Source organism: Thermobia domestica, chromosome 5 (genome assembly GCF_964235325.1).
Source record: "Thermobia domestica chromosome 5, izTheDome1.hap1.1, whole genome shotgun sequence".
Taxonomy (NCBI): domain Eukaryota; kingdom Metazoa; phylum Arthropoda; class Insecta; order Zygentoma; family Lepismatidae; genus Thermobia; species Thermobia domestica.
Genome location: NC_137458.1, coordinates 230,221,282 through 230,246,775, shown reverse-complemented (window position 1 = coordinate 230,246,775; position 25,494 = coordinate 230,221,282). Strand labels below are relative to the sequence as shown.

The window sequence follows — 25,494 nt, the reverse complement described above, 5'->3', positions numbered from 1 at the left end:
GAGAATCATATCGAGTGTAGAAGAGACCTTTCCATTAAAGAAGCCTATCTCCATATTTGATTGAATGCCATTCTGAAGGTTCATTGCCGCAGAAACTCTTTGTGATAACGCCTGTTAAGTGAAGTAGAAATGAAGAACGATATTTGTCGCAGATTCATCATAGCAAAAGACTCAACGCTCCTAGCAGTTTGACAGAATTAGGTTCCAGTTGTCAGCTAATTCCAGTGTTTCTAGTTTCCTCCAGAGAGAAGATATAAGAGAGATCCATTCATCATTCCAGATGACGAGGACGACGCCAGTCAAACAGGAAGTACTCAGGCTAGTGCTCTTCCTTTGTTTTAAAATTTATAACTTTCTCTCTTTACCTTCCTTTCCAAGTAGTCACTTTTTATAAACCTGAAGCATTTGAATTTCACTTAAGTTAAAACATAACCCTTTACAGTAAAGTATGGTGTAGGGCATCAGTTTTCATCTCCATATGTTACATCCATTTTGTAAGCATTTAGAGACTATATCTGAACTACTAACTGATAATCCCACATCACGGCACATGGTGGATATAAGCTGTGAGGCTTACGCCTTTGGAATGGTTCCTCAAGGTCACGGCACATGGTGGCGATAAGCTGGGTTTCAATCTTTGTAGTTCCTTTTAATTATAGATGTTTTAAAAGAAAATTGATGTTTACTCCCTTGGAACGATTCTCCAAGACCACAGGTCATGGTGGAATATGGTGTGAGGCATGTTAGTGATTTGTAAAGACATTTTTTAAGCTGAACCTAATGAAAAAGAATTTTGAATAAAGAATATATTGTAATTGTTAGTTTTGCTGAGGAAAAGTTCTAGTACAATTTTTTTTTGTTCCACCATTCCACCCGCCCAACCTCTCTACGTTTATGAATTTGCGTTTCTTTTGTTGCCTATGTTTATTTATTTATTTGTGTGTGAGAAGAATTATAGGTTATTTTTCCAAGTCGTTATATTTTGTTTCTCTTTCTTATAGTATATAAGAAGTATCATATTTTGGTGTAGTGTACACACACACACACACACACACACACACACACACACACACACACACATACATACATACATTCATACATACATACATACATACATACATACATACATACATACATTATGTCAATCTACATGTAAAATATAGACACGCATTTAAACTTACTATATAGTCATGGTTATGTTTCATGCATAAAGTGTCATGCAGTAGAGTTACAGAATATAGTAAGACTTGTATAGATCAAATATTTTTAAAGTACCAAAGTCCACTGAATGTCACATCAGCTGTGTTGCAAACAAGTATAACTGACCACTTTCTCACTATTATAAATGTTCCCATTACAATGCAAAAGAGGGAAAAATATTATATGAAACAACAATTATAGATTATACTTTATTAAATGAAGAATTGAAAAAATGTAACTGAAATCTGGTAATACACAGTAATTGTGTTAATACTGCAACTTCGAATTTCATCCAAATAATGAAAAGTTGTATAAGTAATTCACGTATTAACAATAAAAATAAAAAAAGTAAGTAGTAAATATCGCAAAATAAAACCATGGATAACAAAAGGATTAGTCAACTCTAAGAGAAAGAGATAGATTAAGTCGTTTAGTAATAAAAAGCCAAAATGATTTAGAATTTAAGGAATATTACAGAAGGTATAGAAATGAACTTACACAATTAATAAAAGAAGTTAAAAATGAATACTAGAGAAAACAAATTATATTATGTAATAACAATGTTAGTAAATTATGGAAGGTAATAACAAATATTATACATAAAAATGACAAAAAATATGTAGAAATAAGTGAACTGAACACTAAAACTGGTCCAGTAACGTTTGAACGTGATCCAATGTTAATGGTTGAAAGTTCTAATGAGGATTTTTCCAGTGTTGGCAAAAAAGAAAAAAATAATTAACAAAGAGATTGATAATAAAATAAATTTTAATTTTAATTCCCAAACTAAAGTAGTAAACTCTATATTCTTCAATCCAATCACTGAACAGGAAATTGAACGCTTTATAAATGAATTATCACCAAAAACAACATCTGCCATCGACGGATTATCAGCAAGTGTATTGAAACATCCGAAATCAAATATGTTAAAACCTTTGCAGTATATCTTTAACCTAAACTTAGAAACAGGTGTATTTCCTGATGATTTTAAGACTGCTGTAATGAAACCTATATATAAAAAAGGCTCAAAGGCTGACCCTAATAACTATAGACTTATAACAATCGTCAGTAGATTTTCCTGAGATTCTCTCCCGTTCTTTCCCACTTTCGTCACTCCACCACTATCATACAACTCATCACCTTTTGCCTTAGTCTCAGAGCATAAGCGTGGAGCACTGAACTCTCTCTCTCTCTCTGTCTCTCTCTCTGTATATGTATATATATATATATATATATATATATATATATATATATATATATATATATATATATGTCGTGTCTACCAATTATGAAACTTCACGCTACGCTACTGGTAACAACTAACGGGAATTAACGAGGAACTAACGAGGAGCTAACAATTCATGTCGAAAAATGTGGGAAAGGTTGTTCGGTATGCCAACTTCACATGTGAAGGTAGCCTACCCACACATTTTGTTTATACTCTAATTTGTACAAAATCGCGGAAGTAACGGCTCATGTAGATAAAAGTGGGTAAGCTAATTTGGGTAGGCCAACTTCACAGAGGTATCCTTTTTGCAACGCCAGAGTACTGACCACGCATAGCGGATGCACCATCGTAAAATTGACCTCGGATGTTATCTACGCTCAGACCCAGTAATATTAACACATTTCTTAACAGTTCGGACAAACTTTCGCCGTGTTTTTTCTGTCTTGCATAACCCGATAAAACTTTCGTGAACGTTTAATGTTTCATCACAGTATCGTTGATTCTTGTTCATGTCGCTTCAAATCTTGAGTTTCATCTATGATGACAGTATATATACCTGCAGTCTTCACAGGATCAATTATTTTTTCCCAGCACATACTCACACATTAAATCTAGAAATTGATTTTGGTATTCGGGACTAACGTACCTAAAAGTTTTCTCTTCGTTAACATAATACCGAAAAACCACATCATTGTCTTCGGATCTTAACAATAAGAGTTCTGCTAAATTACCTTTATTTTCACTTTCGTTGTTTTCCCTATGACCTCTAAGAGGAACACATTGGCGAGCACAGTACAACATACTATCTGGAAGTGCTTTCACATATATTCTATTGTCGTTAACTATTTTGTTCGTCTGCAAATCTAATTTACGCGTAACTGATCCGTGCAATAGTCTGCGTTTCGGAATTCCGCAGCCTTAGAAATACAAATCTTATGAGCGTTACTTGCCTCATAAGTACCGAATTTATCTACTACCATTCAGTTACGGAAACCCTCCTTAATAAAGGTGTCTTCAGATTTCGGAATGTTTACGGAGAATGCGCGACAATAAAGGCACTATCTCGAGAAACGCTATATTCTAACCAACTAAATTGCCTATACCATTCAGATCGCAAACGCAGCCATTTTTTATTGAGGTACGTTTTCAATTGCGGTTGAAAGGGACCTAGACCTACTGCCAGAAATGTCTTTGCCTTTTCATAATCTTTGACCAGATCATGATCTTCTAAAAACTTCATCTTGTGACACTGTTTCCACAGTAGTAGCCGCATTTGAATTCTTATCTTCTGAGACTTCATCTTCCGACACTGGTTTTACACTAGCACTTGAATTCTTATCTTCTGAAACGGAAGAATTAGATTGTTTAGTCACTATTTCATTACTTCAGCTGACAGTCAATATTGCTAAGTTTCATCTTCTTACTAAAATATTCCAACATTTTTTGAGCACCGCACATTAGTCACAACAACTTCTTGTGAAACTTAAGAAATGTTCAAGTACCACAGGTAAAATATATATATAAAAAAATGGAACCACTATACACCGATACACGTGAAGGTTATATATACAGGAAAATAATTCAAACGAATTGCTCACTGCTGTAAACACAAACTTCAAAATAAATCAAGTGTATTATTTTTGGTTTGGGTGCCATGGTGGCTATTAGTAAAAATAATCGTTGTTTTAACCGTACAGTTCTCCCTTTCCACTTTACAACAATACCAGATGCTGCTATTTTTGTGACTTACAGGGAAAGCAATAAAACATCTTTTGTATCTAGGACTACAAGATTTCCGACAAAGAGCCGAGTTCTGTATGTCTCTGCTTATCCTTATAAAGCAACCCTCTATCCCAGACAACAGACCGACCAGTACTTCCTCTGATCATCAACGTACATCGCATCCATTTTCTCCATCACGCTCAAAGTTCACTGACCTTTATTAAGATGGATTTAGAAAAACATTTATTGCAAAATATTACCAGATGTGGTTAAAATCAGAGTTCCATTTCCGTTTTATTCTAGAACATTTTCAGACTTAAAGACAGCTTACAGTCGAACATTTTATAATAATATCAGCATAGATAAGACAAAATTTGTAATAACTGTCCATTTCCTAAGAAACAGCCAGAATCAATAAGGGAGAAGGTATGTGAACATCTCTGAACATGAGGAAATTATTTTTAGATATAGTTCAATCACAATTCTACACTGGCTCTATTATTCTCCCCCCCCCAAAAAAAAACATGTTCAGAATAAATCCTGTGTTTATTCAAATTACAAGTATTTCTGATGTAACAGAAAAATAAAGAAATCCTGATTCCTGAATTTAACAACACAGTTTACAAATTATTATTACCATCGTAAGGAACATGTAATGTCTAAAAGCGAAAGAGGCAATAAAGTGAGATGTGAACCAATTCAGATCACATACATCGAAAGTGTGTGACAATTACACAGCTAGTAGTAGGGAGGCAGTGTCAGGGTTTAAAGTGAGCCGGGGCGCGCCGGCACTGCGTTGCGGCAAATCAGCCTGCTGTCGGAATTTAGTTCGTGTGCAACACTTGTCAGTTCACAAACATTGTGTATAAATTTTTAGTTCCGTCTATGAAACGGCTATTAATATGATTTATCAAACCAGATCAGGAACATGGATCAGGGATTATTTACTTTCATTGTTGGCTGCGTTCTCGCAAATCACTGTGGATAAACATTCTGGCGAGGCGGCTATTCACTGAAGCCACTTGAAGCCCTGGGCAGTGTGTATGCCTAACGAGCAACATTGAAAAGGTGGAGCATGGCCACGAACTCTGTTCGGACCGGCCATCCTGACTGAGAGACTGAGATTTTACCTGGTACTGGTCTTTTCACTTCCTTGTCCCTCCCTTCTTTTGGGCTGGTTAGTCGCTTAAAGACCTTAATACAGTGGAAAAAAAAAAAACATAAAATTAAGCAAAACCGTGTTGTATTCGCTTCAGCTCAGTTCATAGATAACACTGGATGACTGTCATAATACACTTCAAAAATGGGGTAGTTGCCCCCTAAGTTACGCCTATGCATGGATACTCACTTGAATTGGTTTCAACGCTGTTTCTGAGTGAATACTTTCTTCAAAATAATATTAAAAATTATAGAAAGATTTTCGAGACATTCGAGTCGAGTCGAGATTTTTACAAGCAGTCTCGACTCGACTCGTGTCTTGACTCGAGAAATACGTTTGTCTCGACTCGTTTCGAATTTTACAAAATGTGTCTCGACTCGTGCGCATCCCCAACTAATAACTTGTTTCTGTAATACTGTGATCTGACCTTACTCAAGTTTCAGGTTCATGTAACTTGTTCTTAAGAGTTTTAGTTCTTTATGAAGCACATGCTATGTACTGTATCCACCTAGCTAACGATCTCATTTTTGGTGCTAATGGTTCCTGCTTAGACCCCGCTGGGACACCTATTCGGAAACTTGATAACGTCTTTCTAGGTCAACTATACTCACCGAATTTTTCCTGGGATTTGATCGCTCACATTCTACAAATGCCTGGATGGTACCTAACAAAAAGATACCACGCAACTCTCTTCTTTCCTCATTCCTTTTCACATTCCTTACCTTCACGGGTAAGTGTGATAGCGGTAAGACATGATCCATCATATGTGACGGATATACGCTATATATGCCAAAATATCCAGAAATCGAATTCCTACATTAAAATAACTCCTAATCTTACTCTCTGTATTGTGGTGACCCGTTAAATTATTTTTATTACATCTCAATCTCATTATTGTGGTAGAAGCTATTTTACTTTATTTTTGTTTTGAAAAGGTTGAATCATATCTTATAGTCTGGCAAATTAGAGTGTGTTACTAGCATATTTATGTATGTAATATGTGCTGTTTTCTGATTTTGCGCTGATAATTCCACTGCTTATATAGCACCGGAAATCTTGTAAATGCGACTTGTTAATTGGTGTCTGGTCGCACATATGAATTATGTTAATTTCTGGGTTGACGGTGCAACAAATTCAGCGAAACGTCCAAGAATAGAAATTACCTCATTTCCGAAAATGTTGATTCCTTAGCATTTAAGAATTAGATTTCTGGGCTTTCGGCATCTAAGACCATGTTAGCCCGTCACGAATGAGAGATGACGTTCCTTGGCGATCACATTATCAAAGGAAACGGAAGTAACAAAGGATTAGAAGAAAACGTCCTGGAACCTATATGTTACCATCTCTGTTATGTTAAGAGCTGTATTAAAAATAAGGTAATACTAGTGGGAGGATGACATGGGGAAATGCTGAGTACAGTACGCAATATTGGCGTTGATTTATGTATGTTTCCCATCTCCAAGGATTGTCCAAATTTCTTGAATCGCCACTTTATCTTCCCTTCGAATTTATTAGATAAACGATCCGTGTTGCCGTCCATTTGTTTAAATTGTGCATTCCTTTACTTGAATTGAGTTTCCATTGTACAGATCGATTGAATGACTAGTATCTATTCAAACTCGTGTTCTCTTCCAATTCTAATTATTATGTAACACATGTTGGATCAGAATTCATCTTCAGAAGGTAAGATAATAATCAAAGGAATTCAGTTGCCTGTCTTATTGTTCTGATCATGAAATTTCTTGGTTTCCTCGGCATTAGCTATAAAATACTAAATTATTATATATTCATATATTATTCTAAATCATCTGTAACTGATTTGATTGATACAATAATTACTAGTTTTTTATAGATCAGAAATAAATTGTTTATTCAACTTGTAATAAGATCTTCGTGGTATACTAATTTTCCAATCAATTTTCTCTTAGTAATAATTATGAACATTCTGATATCAAAAACTGTTATATTAATTCTTTTGTTCCCGATATCGAATATTTTTAGCTGGTAGAATATATACACATGAAATATTATAATTGATCGTGTAAAACATATTTGTAAGAAGTCTATGACATTATAAAATAATAATTCCTATATATCTTACCACCAAGTAGATTTTTTTTTCGAGTGTTAAGCAAAATTACCAAAACTACAATTATGTGACTTGGTCATTAATCGCTGTGTTGCAATAAATCGTTCTCCACACTTCTTATTCTACTTACTTCGTTTTTACCAACATCTAATTTTTATCATTTGGATCTATTGCAGCGAAAAGATGAGCTTTGTTTTACGAAGCATTCCACAACAATATCGTGCGAATGAGACGTTTATAATATTACCTTTGACATATATAAGAAAAAATATATTAATGGTTTCGATATATATATATATATATATATATATATATATATATATATATATACTGAAAAAGGATTTCAGATACCAAGTTCAGTGAAAAAAATCTTATTCAACGTTGTGGTTCACCTCTAGTGCAATGAATTCTTTTACATTACATAAGTTCGTAGGATAGGCAATCATGTCTGTATATTATCTATCTCTTCCCTTACAATTAGACCATTTTTTCCATTATAACTCACTTGCATTTATTGTATATCTCCTTCAGGCTAAAACATTCAATCCAAAGCTTTGTTCTGTGATGTCACAGTTTGTTACTCGAACTTTCATTAAACCACGCAGAAAAATAGTTATATACAGAAAAATTAGCGAAACTAAAAGATAATAAAGCGTAGTCGATGATTTTACAGATACAGTACTCGTCGAACCATTAACAAACACATACTGTCAGTATTAACATTTTCCTACTTCAACCTCTAACTTCTTTTGCCCAATTTGGTTTCTATCTCATTTCCTTGATCATAATAGCACCATCCTACGTAGTGGTAGGGGCCTGACTTGATCTATCTTTCCGCCCTTGGAGCGTGACGCCCGCCGTCACCGCTAAAATATTGCACCCCGGACGCCCGGTGCCCACCTCGGGATTACGTGGTATGACGTCGTACGGTCACGTGATGTTAGGCAATGCTCTTTTGAGTCACGTGTGTTAAGCCACACCTCTTTGGGTCACGTGGTGTTAGGCCACGCCTTTATGGGGTAGTCCCACCTATGGTGTATTTTGTTCTCTTTTATGGCGTAATATTTGGGAATTGTTACCTTATGATCGAGTACAGGTGTATGTATAGCTTATTTTGTGTTACCAGATTTTAAGTTTTGCGCCCCCTGGAGTGTGGCGCCCGCCGAAATTTTGCACCCCGTCTCTTCTAGCTTACAGAGTTTACGATCCGCCTTTATGGGGTAGTCCCACTGAGGGGTCTTATTTGTTCCCTTTTATAAATATAAAGTTTGGGAGATTATTATTCTTATTTCTTACCTTATAGGGTGTACGTATAGTCCGTTCCCTTTGATGAGTATCATTGATTGATTTTGGAACCTTATTACGTTATTTGATTATTTGGAGGTGTACTTAAGATTATATATCCTTAAATTTGATATGTATTTCTTGATCCATTTTGTTCCACCACAGGGATGAACATGAATACCTTACATATGTTGATTACTATGTTATAGACATTGCAATCGTTTGAGTTCGATCCTTGGTGCTAGTTTCACTAAATGCTGAGTTTAATGTCCCTCTCGAGCCTAAGCAAAACGATGATGAGAAATGATAGGACGAAACAGGAGAAAACGTGAACTTACTTGCCTGAGGATTGAAGCAGGGTTCTCACACATTCGGGACAAGCGTTGAGCCAGCGTGCAACAGTTTTAGTGTGAGAAGTTTCACGTATGGAAAGGAACATGAGCAGATTTTAGACAGGTTATGTTACGTTACACATTTCTGCTTGTTGTTACGCATACGAGTTGGCTATTATAAAATTACAGAATCTGCTTTCACGAAAGGCATGATGTCTTACTACATCAGCATTTTTCTCTCAGCAGTTAGTGCAACGTCAGGCTTTTAAAGCTCAACTTTGCATTTATGCTAAAGACAGTTTCGTAACATACTGATGAGTGTTACATTTTTCAATCAAGTTTAAGGAAAATAAACCACTTTTTAGATGTGTCAATTTAATGCCGTAATCAATTAACGAAAGTATATTTTTTGTCAACGGTATCATGCCATGATCAGAATTGCGATACTAGATGATTGACTAATATATATCGTAACTATTGATGTGTCAGGAGAAACGTGAATAATGTCACAACCAATCAGATTGTTTGTTACATCATGTTTCGGCTCATGATACATGATGTTGTTAATATTGAGAGCTGAGTTTTCATGGGTTCTCCATGATATCATTTATTATTTTCCTTCTTTTTGATTGGGTGATAGTGATGTCACTTTATAGTTGAACACGGTTCTGCCCTAAATACAAATCAAAATTTCATATTTCAAATCCTACTTCTACGAAGATCGTGAATGAACGAAGGTGTACCTCTTGTGTCAGCGTGACTTTACTTCAGCGAATTTTGTTCCTTGAATTTGAGGTAAGTTCATTGAGATTTTATCCTCAGACAAGGTTATCAACCGCGTTACTTAATATCAATAGTATGTTTTTGAAACGTATTACGCGTGAGGATAAAATTGTTATTACTAACACACTGTTTTATTTTAACATGAAATATTTAGTCTATGAGAGAGCAAATGGAAGAATTAGTGGGAGTGCCCTTACTTCCTTGGCCGGGTTTCGAATCAGGAACCGCACACAAGTATCATGTTCTCTGAAACTAAGCACGAGAAATGACATGGTTTGTTGATTTTGTTTTAACGTCCTTTTAGCTTAAAGTTGAAACATAGCGTTCACCGGTGTTTAAACCTGGGGCAGAGGTGCGTAACGCTAACCACGTAGCTATGAGGAAGCTCAGTTTCTAAAAGTTACCACTTTTCAAATACTACACATGAACTTGTTCAACGAAACAGTTTTACAGCGAGCCGTGGAAGTGCAATTTAACGTGGAATCCAAGCTACCGCCCTGGATCAAACTCGAGTTTTCCTCGTCATAGGACTTGTGCTAACCGCTTAGTTCGAAATATAGACGCATGAGATTTTTTTTTCGTTGCATGTTCGTCATATGTTTCAAAGTTCAATTTGAGAGGAAAAATGCTTACTACAATGATTCTCTCAGCACAGTTAGAAAACAATTTCATTCTTTTTACCACTACAGAATCGTAAATCAGTTACATGTTGATGTTGGTCCCAGGTTTGATTTCCAGTATGATAACATTAAAACGTTTCAGCAATAGGACTATTTGAGATATCATAATTTTTTTTAGGATTGATCGTGTAGTCATTTGATACCGTTAAACGTGTTAGTGATCTCTGATTTGGGAATTCAATTTTTATTTGTGTTTGTTTTTCTTTTCTTGTTTTACATATTTTTTCTTTGCCTATTCCTTCTTGTTTTATCTTACCTTTTCGTGTTTGAATATGGCTACCTCTTGGTTTACTGTCTTGCGAGAAATTAATAGACATTATCGGCGTTTTAATCTGGAAGGATGAATGCTGGAAATTCAAATCAATACTCCGACCAGTGAATCCGATATAGTTGAGTGGGTTCAGACCTCCTTTCAACATACGTTGGATTATTTGTTGTAAAATGTCGACGAATCATCCATAGTTGGATTATCTATTTTATCTCATGATGAGAAGAACAAACCGTTTTATTTATCTTTTAGGCGTGCAAGTAATCTGACACTGGAGACTTTATGGGCTTCCTTAATTCGCATTTTGCAAAGTAACGATAGATTTCCGATGAACGAACCGTTCATTGTACATTTTCATCATGTGGACGTGCGCCGTGGATTTGGATTAGTGCGCCAAGGTGTTTTATCAAAGGATGAGTTATTAAAGTGCAAGAAAGGCATTCTACGAGTAAAATCACCGACAAGAAATGTTTAGCTTATGCGACTGTGATTGCTATTGGCCAAAAGAAATATAAAGATACAAATAATAAACTGTACAGACAATATCAAAACCAGAGCAAGTTTGTTGTTATACCTGACGTACTTGAACTTTTGTCTAGATCCTCAGTGAATTTAGACCATGGGGGATCCGTGGAAGAATTGCGGCAATTGCAACGTTACTTGACCGATTATACAATTACCGTATTCACCAGCTTTTCCGGAGAAGATATTTTGTATGGAGGGCCTGGTGGTGAAGAGAAAATTCCGATCAATTTAATGTGCATGAATTCTCATCGTGATATCATCACATCATTAACGTCTGTTTTTCTACCAACTATTACTGTGTTGCATGCCACAAAAATATGATCATCTGAATAGACACGTCAAAGATTGTTCGGCCATGTGTGAGAAATGTTTGCAGAAACTGCCATGCAGTAAGACCATTACGGAGAAACAATGTCTAGAATGCAATCGTGAATTTTATGGTGAAACATGCTACACAAATCATCTGACTGTACTATACCACAAAGGCCAGCCAATATGCAAGATGGTGAAACAATGTTCCAAATGCCTACGCATTTATTCGTTTGTCCGTACAGGGAAAATAGAACATCATTGTACAGATTAGTTTTTAAGGTGTCATAAACACGTTATGTCTACCCAGTATGTTACATGTTGCCCGATACGACTCAATTAAAACCTGGAGTTCCATCAGTTTTACATGCCAAGAAGGCTATGATTGTTTTTATGATTTCGAAGCCACACAGGATACTTTGTTCGATCAAGACACGTTCAATCATAAGCCCAGTTTACTGGTAGCCCAACAACTGTGTTTTGGATAAAGATATACATCATCCGTGTGAAGTTTGTGGACAGCGAGAACATATTTTTCAAGATGATCCTATTAGTGCTTTTCTTGCGTATGTACGTCAACCAAGAGCCAATATCAAGCTTATTGTATCTTTGGCACACAACTCTAAATGTTACGATGCAATTTTATTCTTAAATCTTTAGTAGAAGAACATGGATTGAAACCGACTTTGATTTTGAATAGGGCAAAATTTTTAAGCATGAAAGTGAATCACTTATCGTTTATTGACTCCTTAAATTTCATGCCAATGGCTTTAAGTAAATTATCCAAGACATTTCATTTAAAGGCAAATGAAGGATATATTCCACACTTTAATACTGCTCGAAATCAATCGTATGTGGGAAAATTACCGGACATTCATTATTATGGTGTAGATGAAATGAAACTGGATGAACGAGAAAATTTTATGACTATTACAACGAATACAAGAACGATACGTTTATTTTTCAAGAAGAATTGGAGAAATATTGTGTCCAGGACGTCAACGTACTTCGAATGGCTTGTATATCTTTCATGACCACGTTTGAACAAGAAACCTACGTCACTCCTTTCCTGGAGGCTATCACTTTGGCGAGTGCGTGCAATTTAGTATTTCGACGAAATTTCTTAAAAGCCAATACAATTAGCATTTTTCCTGCACGAGGATACCATCACATGAATAATCAGTCACATATTGGTTTTCAGTAGCTTGCCTACATGGAAGAAATAGAGGGACATCCAATTCTGCATGCAGCCAGAGGAAAAGTTTTTGTTGCTGGTTTTCATCTGAACGGCTACTACAAACATCCTGCCATGAAGAGGAACACGTGTATCAATTCCAATATGCAGGTTCCATGCCTGCCATCTCTGTGTCCCTACAGGCCGTGATCAGCCCATTTATGAGAATCGAAGAGACTGTGAACTCTGGCTACGAGAGAACACAGCGTATATAAAGTACATGAAATGTGGGAATGTGAATTTCGTCAAGTGCTAAAATCCAATTTGGCATTGGCACCGTCTTTAAACTCGCATCCTTATACTAATAAGACACCATTAAATCCAATATACACCTTCTATGGTGGCCGTGTTAATGCCATTAAATTGTATCACGTCGCAGATGAAAATGAAGTCGAAGAAATTCGATATTTGGATATTGTTTCGTTGTATCCGTATATCAACAAATGTGGTCGGTATCCAATAGGACACCCACGAATTTATGTACAGGGAGGTCCAGAAATGCCTGCCATTCAAGATGTGAACGGATTAATAAAGTTAAAGATTTTACCTAGTGAAAATGTCTTTCATTCAGGGCTCCCATTACGCTCAAATAAATTATTTCCACGTTGTGCTGCCTGTGCCAGAGCATTAAATCAAGATTCTGAATGTACACACTCCAACAGTGAACGAAGTCTAACAGGAACGTGGCTGTCCTATGAAATTCAAAAAGCCATTGAATATGGGTATTAAGTAATTGAAATCTACGAAATTTAGGATTACGTCATCACCGTATATGATCCAGAAACCAAGACCGGAGGACTATTCAGCGAATACATCAAAACCTTTTTATATCCAAGCTGGAAGCTTTGGATGGCCGGCCAATTGTGTCACCGAAGAAGAAAAGCAGTAGTACATTCAAATGGTACAACAACGTGAAGGCATAACTTTGGATACAGCAAATATAATGACAAATTCAACACGTCGAAGTCTTGCAAAGCTCTGTTTGAATGTCTTCTGGAGACGACTCGCTATAAGAGACAATTTCAGTCAAAAGACCATCATTAACGCCCAAAGAATTGTATCAGAAATTAAGTGCTCCAGATATACAAGTCAACCAGATTTTCCCTTGCAATGATTCGTTGTTATATATTTATTGGCAGTATATAGATGATGTTCCAGTACAAATTCACAATGCTAATGTTGTCCTTGGAGCATTTACGACGTGTCATGCTCGTCTGAAACTTCACAAATATTCAGAATTGCTCCAAGAAAGAGTACTATATTTCGATACAGTTTCTGTGATATTCACACAGCGACCATAAGAGCCCACAATAGAACCAGAAGTATTTCTTGGTTCAATGTCAAATGAACTGAAATCGGTAGGCCCAAAAGAATACATTAAAAAATTCGTGTCTGGTGGCTCAAAACCGTATGCTTTAAAAATCTATGACCTCGACACGAAGTCAACCAGTTATGTATACAAAATGTTTGGATTCACACTCAATTATACAACAAACCAAAAGTTAAATTTCAATAGTCTGGACCAAATGATCGTCAATCAATCCGTGAAAAAGATCTCCTTTAGCACGCCACACAAATTTACAGAACCTAGGATCATCATCTTGTCACGAAATCTGAAGAAAGACGTACAGTTTCAACTATAAAAAACGCCGACTAATACCCGATACAAACGACACATTACCCTATAGGTATAAAAAAGTCAAAATGGAATAGTAGCCATATTTTCCCTAATCTCACCAACATCACCTCCCAAAGACGGGCAAAGAGTTAATCGTAACACTAGACATGCTTGAACAATGCACGAGTTCCTTCTGATGCTACAGCCGAGACAAACTCAGGTGATATCACCCTAAAGTCTTGCAGAAACCAATGGAGAAAACAAATTCAGGTACTTCACGTTTGCTTTTCTTTTTCTAATTTTTCTGGTGTACCCGCAGATCATATACCTAATATCTGATGTTATATTCTTGTTATATGTTAATAATCTGGTATTCCTCTTTTACAGGAAACAAAATAAATATTATCACGTATATTCTTGTGTTTTATTTTCTCTTTACAGAATTTGTACCCGTCAGAGACACTTCTTTCCTCCGAGAAAAATAAATGCACACAAACATGGAGAAAAATAAATTCTGTATTTTACTTCACATCCTAAAATCAAATTCATTTTCTGTACCGCGATTTCAATTTCTTTTTCTGAATCATTTTACCGGTAAAATAAAATTTCTGAAAAGAATGTTTTGCGAAAAACTAATTTTTCGTTACTAAATCTTTGTTTCAGAACCTTTTCGTGTACGAAACAAAATTCTCTTTCTGAAAAGTTTTGTGTACAAAACAAAATTCTGTTTCAGAAAGAAAAATGTGTACGAAAAAATCTGCTTCAGAAAAGTTTTTGTGTACGAAACAAAATTCTCTTTGAGAAAAATATTTGTGCACGAAAGAAAATTCTCTTTCAGAAAAATTTTTGTGTACGAAAGAAAATTGTTTAAGAAAAATTTTTTGGCTACGAAACAAAACTGTTTCAGAAATTTTTTTCTGTAGAAAACAAAATTCTATTTCAGAAAAAAATTGTGTACGAAACAAAACTGTTTCAGAAAAAACAATTGTGTACAAAACACAATTCTGTTTCAGAAAAAATTGTGTACGAAATAAAAATCAGTTTTCGTCGCGAAACTGCTCCGACTAAATGAATCGAGTCATTCTAATAGTGTTGGCAACACTGAAAAAGCACGCAATTATTATTGTAGTATCGCTAAGGCACGGAGTTACAGCGGACACAACTAGACTCGAACCAACAATCCTAAACATCTGATTATTCTCTAAATACAGCTACCTAAACAATAAGGATATGTTTATACGTTTCAATGCAAATGCTTAGCACTGCATTATGAGTCAGCAAGGTTTCCTTCAAGGTCAAAGTCGTACTAAGTAAAAAAGAAAAGAAATGGAATGATTTTTTTAAGTTTTACGTTCCACGTTTATGCCAGTTAGACTAAAGGACATGGTGATGATGAGAGATGAGTGAAACGAAGAAAGTGGGAGGAAACGAAAGAACCCCGAGAAAACCCACGAGCACGGTGTTTGTCCACCAGAAAGTCTACACGGCGCGAGCTGGGATGGAACTACCACATAAAGGCGTGGCCTAACACGACGTGACTCAAAGAGGCGTGGCTTAACATCACTTGACCCTATGAGGTCATACCACTTAATCCGCAGGTGGGCGCCGGGTGGCAGCGGCGTTCAACACGCTCCAGGGGGCGGAAATTTTAGATCAAGTCAGGCCCCTACTACTAACGTTATACATCAGGCAGTTAAAAATGCTAACCTAGGCTACAGCTATAAAATTTTAAACTGTATATTTAATTCCATGTTTCTTCGTGAATAAATTTCAATTAATATTACATGACATACTATATCCATAGATGTACTTCCAAAAAGTTGTATCCGCACAATGTGTACTTCTTACGTAATCATTTTATAATATAAAGGACTTTCAACGACTTTTGAAAAGATAGATGTAATAATTTTATTATTTACAAAATGATGATGAAATTTTAGTAATGAAATTCCTGCCCTAAACTGTTGGTGAATGAACCACATTAATCCACAAGACTTTGCTTCCGAACGCAGACTGAAACTCGCCAGTATGCAACGTTGGTTGCAGACGTTCAAAACACTTGCGTAATGACACTTTACAGAAAATGACACATAAATATAATGACACTTTACAGATTATGTCACAACAGTGAGATGTCATTTTTGTAGGAATAGTTTAGTATCATTTTCATATATTCCTTGGAACATACATCCACAATGAACAAAATGCGTGTGTATTAGTGATTGGATAATCTACGGCGTGTTCTGTGGAGCAAAAGACCGGGACTCCATGGTGAAAATACTAAGCTTCTCACGGCTGTGATAACAACAGAAAATCATGAAGAGGGTATGGGAAGTCGTCCTTTAGCCCCCGTATAGTCCTGACTTTGCCCCTCCGGATTTCTTTCTGTTCGATGATTTGAACGCCAACCTGCAAGGAATAACATTTAAGAATAACAAGGAATTGTTTCATCATTTCTTTGTGAAACAGTGGTGTGAACATCTTCCACCTGAACTTTACCAAAGTGCATTCAGGATATGGAAAGAACGTTGGACTAGATGTGTCACAGCAAATGGAGGCCATTGAATGTTATGGTTTTCTAGTCAAAGAATAAAAATATGTTCACCTAAACTTTTATCACCATATTGTAATTAATAACAATATTGGAACATGTGCGCAAAACCTATTGAACGCAGTGGCGGCTAATGTTAATTTGCAGCGTTGCGCAACGACCAAAGTATTTCAAGAAAAATATCATTAGCAATAGTAAAAGAACAGAAAAAATACTTTCTAATTCTCCCAGATATACTTTAAATAATTTTTTTTTTACTTCTGTAACTCTCCGTTTCGTTAACCCGTTTTAAGAAAGCGAAAAAGAATCCATCACAGCGTCTCTAATTTATATTGTGTTGCAGCGAGCATACAACGTCCAGATTCCTTCAGCGCGGGAATTGAAGCGAATGTTAAGTCTCCTTTCCTCTATCTCAGAAGTTAAAGTGTCTGGTCGTTGCAGTGCTTCTGCAACACAGAACGGTTTCCAGTGAATGACAAGGCTTTTCGCGCTAAATAAGCTTTCTGAATTTTATCTCACTAGGAATTAACAAATGGAATTTGTTTTTATGCATTCTTATTTTTAAATTATGGTACTTATACTGAATTAAATCAATATAATGACAATTTAAAAAAAAGTGGTAGCAGAATTACAAAATAAGAAAGAAAATATGTAGTAGAGCAGAAATCAAATGAAAGTAGATCCGCATTTACAAGTTAATTCTTAGCTTATATAGATAATGAAAGTTTCTTCTACAGTAATTTGTGAACCAAGTATTAATAAGTCAATATGCAGAATCCCACCTCTGTGGATAGTATTTTAGTATATACATATTTCTTTTATAAAATAAGCATATTTTATACTCTTGATAAAAATGTAGGGTGTGGAACGCCACATTGAATTTGGTACTAGTTAGCAATGCTCAGAGGCGTAGCCACGAGGGGGTTCCACCGGGTCCGGACCTTCCAAAAATTTCGAAACTTGACTAACATTTGTAGACTTTCCTAACGAACTATACTTGTTTAACAGAGAAATTATTGATGTACGCTAAATATTTTATTTTACGCCTCATCATGTACTCTTTCTTTTCTTATAGAAATAACCGTTCTATCATTTTTTATAAAAATAAAGGTGACAGTAGTTAAGAATTACTTATCTTTTCGGGTACAGTATAAGACAGGTTCGTCATTTCGTAGACGTATTGGACCTTTCTCAAATACTTTGGACCCCTCCCAGCTTATATGTTGTTCCTATATCTGGCGGGTTTCAAGGTTGCTTTCCAGAACGTATGACGTAAACATTGTTTTGACTCATGTGGAAGTGTATTCTGTTCATCGTGCATTTCGTAACAACCAAGAAGGATGATTTGAAATGTAGGTTTTTTTATTTTACGCACGTGTGTGTGTGTGTGTGTTGATATATGAATAGGGTTGGCAGCTATGTAAAATAATAAAAAAAACGGCACTTCCTCAATATCCTCTATGATATAGGTCTCAGCGTGAAGTATCTCTGTTCGGACCTATCCATGGAAAAGAAATGTACTATCGTGAACAAAAGTGCATTAACACATATATTCTGTATGTCGTTAGAACATTCACTAATAAGCTTAATAGATACATTGTGCTATAAATGAGAAATTGAAATTGATCAATCGGCATTTATCAATTTATTGTATTTACCAGTAACTACCATTTCTTAAAATTATCGAAACAGATGAACAAAAGTATAATAATCTTTACGTGACAATTTTGGATTTGGTAAATGAAATTCACTATTTAAACAGTATCTACTTCAACTATAGGAAATTGATTTAAGAAGTCCTATTCCACTCTTAATAAATGTATAAAATTCCTTGAAAGTAAATTTCAAATTTTCCCTGATACAGACCCTCATATCTCTCTAAAATTAATCATTGATAGATGGTGAACGGTAACAGTTTTGAGTTTACCGAATGACAGCTACTTTTCAACATCTATACTTCGAACTAGATACAAATTTGAAAAAAAAAAGTTATAAACGGGCTGGTGAGAAGTTTGTACCCGTCACCGGCTTTAATCAAAATAACATCAATTTCTCCGACCAGACCAATGAAAAGCCGGCCAGTTGACAGCCCTATGTATGAATATGTAACATTCGCAATTCATATACCAGTATCTCTTTTGTATCAGCTGTTTTGGTTATTAGTTATTAGATTTATTTTTTGTGTGTGTGTATTTAATTTTATTCTGTACAAAATCTACAAATTCTGAATGAATTGCGTACCATGACTTTTGTAAATAACTAAAGAAAAAAGTGCCCAGCTTTCAACCGAGGAAAAACTTACAATTAAGACTTAGACAAGGCAAGCAAAGTGCAATTAAGGAGAGTGTTAAATAAACGGTTTAAATTTACAGGACATCTTATGGCAGTAATGTTGTATGCACTAGATACATTTCCACAATTTATTTTAAATTTTCCTAGATAAATTGTGAATAAAGCGTGTTCAATGTACATTTTTATAACATTAATATCTGTACGAACTTGCTTCAGTCTACACTGAAGAGGAATTCGGATGACTGTCAGGAACTAAGTTTGCTAGAATGAATTGTTCACAATAATCTAGAAAAAATATTTAGTGAATCTACAAAGCTTCTGAAATTAATATTAACTGTACCTATGGCGTCAGTAAAAGAAGAAAACTTTTTTTTTCACATCAAAAGGAATTGACACTTTCAAGAAATTGAATGTCCCAAGAAAGGGTATCACCATTGGTTATGCTTTCCATCGAAAAAGACCTGACAATAAGAATACTAGAGTTTAACCAGCATGTATTAGGCAGGTTTGTTCCAATCAAAGAGAGAAGAATGAACTTAGTAATTAAATAAGGTGATTAATCGGATTAAATGTTCTGCATTTTTACTTTTTAAAAACAGAATTTTATTTAATTTAACATATCACATAGCATTTGCATCTAAAGTTATGCTGATTAGTCAATGAGTACACTTTATATCTTCTGTCTCCGATCGTTCGTACTGCAACACCCGAAACCACAATTCACCGGTCGCAACTGATTGAACGCATTTTGTATATCGAACTTTGTCTCTGTGATTCATCGGTAAAGAAAATTGGCATACACCATTTCTCAACATAGTTTCATAATCCTAAGGCTTTTGGGCAATATTCTGAAACGATTTTATGTGTGATTAAGATCGTACTAAGGATTGTAATTCGATATTAAGGAACATTCTGATTTTGTTATTCATGGCTCGTACGTATATAGATGGATGAAAGCCACGACTTCTACTTAGGGCTTTCAAACACATTAGCAGAATGCAATGAAAGAGAATATTAAGCACTCTTCTGTTCCAATTTTATCTAATAACATTTGGAGAACACTGTAAAAAAGTGACGGGTTGCATCTTCTGACAAAAGTCTGGATAGTATCGCAAATGTGCTTGTAAATTGGGATATATATATATATATATTATTACATTTTGGTCTAATTCTTAGTACGACACTATTCACACTAAAATTGTTTCTGAACATGGGCGTCGAGTCTTATTCATATGCACACATATAAGAATAACTGTGCCACTTCAATGCAATGGTTTTATGTCAGCCTAGTTGTCTTAACGTTGGAAATATGTCTAGTGTTATTTCAAGTGCATCAGGTTTTGGAGAAAATTCTTGGGGTTTAGTGAACTATCGCAAATAGACTTTATACCGTGAAAAGACCAATAAGAAGTAAGGAGCATCGAGAACACATGGTAGCACTTCTGACATAGTAAATTCCGTAGGGTATTGTTTGTTACTTGATATAAATACCAAATATTTCGCTTCAAGTTCTCACAGAGCAAAAAAATGAAAACTAATACGAATTCTTAATATCAGTTTCTGAGTTCTTTATGATATGCATATAAACCAATATAAATATTAGAAATTATAATATAGCTATGTTTAACTGAGCGTTTATAGGATTTTGAGGCGTTATTTAAACATTGACTTACTGTTCTTAGCAAATAAAAGATATAGTAGCTAACGAATGATACAGTTTCTAATTTTTGTATCTCACTGGATTGCGACCACCATGAGAGTTGATATTTTGCTAATAACACCTGATATATATGGTGAAAGAACAACATAGCCTTGCTTCCATTTCTGCGTTATTTCGGACATTCACGTAGTTCATTAAAACCGAACCACCGCAATTATTTTATTATGTTCATCACTTGCTCCATGTCAAATAATACTGATTTTGTGTTAACCGTAACACCAGTCCCATATTTTCTCATTATGGTAAAGTGGTAGTCATGCTGACCCTAAGCTTGTCTTACTCGTAATATTGAATAGTTTTACCATTCTATTTTGTTGTGTAGAATGAATTTAATTTTGGGTTTGGAAGTCATTGTTTATGTCTCTTTACCATACTACCTCCGCGATCATCTTTTACAATGAGATACAAAATAACTTATAATGTGTATTATTGAAAAAAAACTATGATGACTCAACATTAGTAATGCAGTGGAAAAACAAACAGTATTAGTAACGTACCTTTCGGAGGTAAACAAATTGGTGAAAATTCTCTAGAGATATTCACTGTATCATTAAGACGTAGGAGACATATATCTTTTTCTTTTCTTGTATCGTGGTTTTTGTAATCTGGATGAAAAATAGATTTATCAATTCTCCTGGTGATTGTCGTTATATTACCATCCCTGGTAAGTTTAGTTTCAAGTACAGCTTCCATTGTATCTAAGTGCTGGCTGTAGAGAAAAAGCAAAGAAATAAGATAAATAGATTACAAATTATTTAAAGTATTGCATATACCATAATAATCATATGCATCATTTTAAGTATTTCTTGCCTTCTCATATGCATTTGATGTGCACAGTTTAGGATGCCAATATTAGGATGAATAATTTAAGATGACTACATTAAAGTGTTCAATTTTTGGTAATATCATTAGGATGCATAATTAAGACTGCAACAATATGGTAAATAATATAAGATTAAATCGTAATATTAATTTAGAAAAAGAAACAATAGGGTGTCTTTTTAGAATTTAACATCCTGTGACTATACTCCAAAGCTAAAGGGGCGGTAATGAAGATAACAATAATTAACAAGCTATTTCGCCACATTACTAACAACGAACAAAAGTAATTCAATTTTATGTACTCTTGATGAAAATGGACATGAGATGTCTTCTTCACTCTTCACATTATACTAAATCACTTTACAGCTTATCCGTTTGATGCTGGTATATATTTTTAAATACCAAAAGCAAATATTTTCTCATAATTTCGTATTTCTGATCTCGAATCATAATTTAATGAATTGTACTGATCTCTTAATTTAGATGAAATTGAGAGAAAATTATGATAGTTATCAAAGGATTTTTTTCATTATTATGGACCCCGTCTCTATAGAAGAGAAGTACCTAGGTTTTAGATTGCCTTATAGTAATGCTATGTTTTCTCGCCAAAAATTTTGGAAATCTTCATGAAGATTGAATCATTTAATCAGAAAAATAGGATTACAACAACTTATCTCCCTGATTTTGTTCACAACTTTTGTTAAACGTATAAGGCATAGAACATTGAAACATATAACATGGAAAGAAAAACTCAGAAAGTTTTAGATACTATTATCACAAGTGCTCGACATGCTTTTCTTTAGTCCACGATAATCATAATTCCATCCAATAACGTTGGGGCATATTCTGATCAACACTTCCTACGTCGCATTAATTCGGTTAATCAGTTCATGGAGATTATCTTACAAGTGTGGTTTCTACAACACTTTTCACACTATGTGATACGGTAAATGAATCTCTCTGCCTCTCTTAACAATGCATTTCCTGGGGTATCGGATATTAGCTTCCCTTTCACGCTCAAGGAAAACTCAACGTTTACACACGCCTAGCAGTTAAACTGGTCTACTAACGTTTTGCTACATGTTTCACATAAGAATATCACGAGGTGTCAGTGATGTACTGAAGGAGCAATTAGCTCGTTAAATAGCCCTCGTCATACTAACTTCAGCTCCAGAAAGATAGCTAGTTTTCTATTCGTTTTGAAGAAAATCGACGTTAGAATTTCTGACAAATGATGCCGAAATGAACCATTTTAAATGTAAAATATAATTTAGCAATCAATTCCTAATCATCGGCAACATTGAGTTGGTTTTCAGCAAACTCCATTAGATAAAGAAGTTTTCAAGCTTTGCTCCACCCTGCATAAAACATAATTCTTCTGAGAGTGTTGCAAGTGGTAAAGTTCAGATGACAATCCTAAGATATGAAGAGCTTTTAGGTTGGGAGTCCACATTGCCTATTCATGATATTTGAGAGTATGTGAACCTTAGATACTGAAGTGACTACTGTGCCAGTCACGTTGAATACCACATTAATTCTTTTAAATAGAAATTTCGACCTGCTGCACGTTTCATATGCGGTTCTCTGTAGGAGTCGAATGCCGATATCCGTTGTTTTGTCTGATCAATAACAGCTCACTAATTATATTATGTTATACTATAACCGTCATGTTCAAACTTACTCTTTGTATGTGCCATAGACAACGATCCTGACCGTTTCGTTCTATCAGTAACAGTTCACTAATTATGACATCCTTTCTTTGCAGATGTTGACTGTGCAGTGTCACTGACGATTGAGAAACATGTGTCAATAATTCTGATGTTTCAAATTCGAAACTTATGTGTGGTTCCCTCAGAATTCAATGCTACACCCCGATAAGGAACCCGTTGTCCACAATGGCGTGGCCATACTTACCAGCAGATTCCGTGAGACGGGATCTTTGTCCGATAATTCTCACAGTGGTCGTTCAACATTTCCTACAGATGAGTTAATCAGTTTCTATCCTTCCATTCTTTAGTAAAATCTCTCTTATGTAGTACAGAACGTTCAAATTAAACACGTGGAGTGAGCCGAATGTCCGTACGGAGAACACTTTCCGCTAACAGGAAACGCTCATACATCATCTAACATAGGAGAATACAGACCATTGAATGAAATTTTACCGAATAGAGGACAGAGGAATTCATAAACAACTCGGGTCCCCCTTAACACTGCAATGGTAGTGTAAAATTTAATATATTTTACTGTAAGTTTTATACAGTTAGCGTTTATTGTAATGAATTACCTGTCAGTGGATTATTTAACTCTTTTAACTACTTTTCAATAAAGTAGGATCTATTAAGGCAATAAAAATAATAAATTATAATAACAACACAATTTACTGAAAGTGTAGAAAGGTCGTCTGGAGGACTATTATCCTCCATGCGACTACTCCAGTGTTAAATGTGTTCTTATGTGATGAGGCTTATTTTTTGGTAAACGGGGAAGTAAAGAAACCAAACAACCGCTACTCAAATGACAGTAACACACATTGGATTGATACTTCAGGGATATTTTTTGTTGAAATGGTTATGGTCTGGCGTGGTATTTTTGAAACAAGAACTATTGAACATTTCTTAATACATAGTATGCTTAACGTTGACCAACACCTGAGACTGTTGGATAAGAAGATCGCGGGATCAGTTTTGTCGGAGGGATTGCTCACATCCAACATTTCTTCAGTAGAATCTTAAATCATTTCCGTTGCGAACGTGTTGTTCTGAACTACTTCGATCAGCAGCTTCGTAGAAGCTTGATAGGGTGCGGGCATCGACAAAGGGATCACTACACTATCCGAATCTCATATTTTACTTCTATCTATGCGACCACCTACCTTAAAGCCATTGTATACTTCGTCAAGATTCGAAACTTACAGCATTGGTGTAACGGATGGACGATCTATGTGCTGACGTGAATCCAGAGCCATTCATAACCCTGCGTTGTGAATGAAAGAGACATGCGACGCACAATATTGTTGTAGAAAGTAGTTATTTTAATCATGTGTTGTGAAAGAATCAACAGAAGAAAAATCATAATTAGTAATGCAAAACGGTTAGCGGCATGACACCGTTGAGAAAAGACTTCATATGAAATTTGTTTTCCATGCCATCCTTTAAAGTACAAAACAAATAAATAAATAAATAAATAAATAAATAAAGTAATATTGAAGATGGTAAGTTTCAACATGACTTTCATAGTGGTCACTTGCATTGTCGAGAGCGCCAGATTTCCCGAAAATCATTTACAGGCAAAACCTTTCAAGTGTTAGGACGACCTTAGGTCGTTTAGAACGTGAACAGTGGGAATTCATATAGGTTATCATCAAACGTTGACAACACTGTAATCAGGACTTCACAGGTACGGCTCTACTTACAATTAGACTTTCGAGATGTTAGAATTTGTGTTCCGCGCCATTTAACAAAACTTCATTTTGTGCTTAGTTGGCAAAAGTGCATTACATATGCTGTTATTGAGCATGTCTGTGGGTACAATGTTTGCTTACTATACTGTTGCATAAATGTGATTTTGATTGCTTTTATCATTTTGAAGTTCAGTGTATCTTTTGCATTGCCATATTCATATGATTCTAGATCTTTTCCTCTGTATCTCCTGTGTTTCTTGGTGCCGGCCAGTAAAACT

At 35.3% G+C, this 25,494-nt stretch overlaps 1 protein-coding gene across 1 annotated transcript in view; it reads right to left on the bottom strand.

Annotated features, from left to right (window-relative positions):
* LOC145684784 (CLIP domain-containing serine protease B10-like) overlaps window positions 1–25,494 on the bottom strand; it is a 60,864-nt gene that overhangs the window by 21,357 nt on the left and 14,013 nt on the right. Inside the window, exon 2 of the mRNA XM_081757154.1 lies at window positions 21,492–21,703. Coding sequence (XP_081613280.1) covers window positions 21,492–21,703 — 212 coding nt within the window. The remainder of the gene's footprint in view (window positions 1–21,491; window positions 21,704–25,494) is intronic.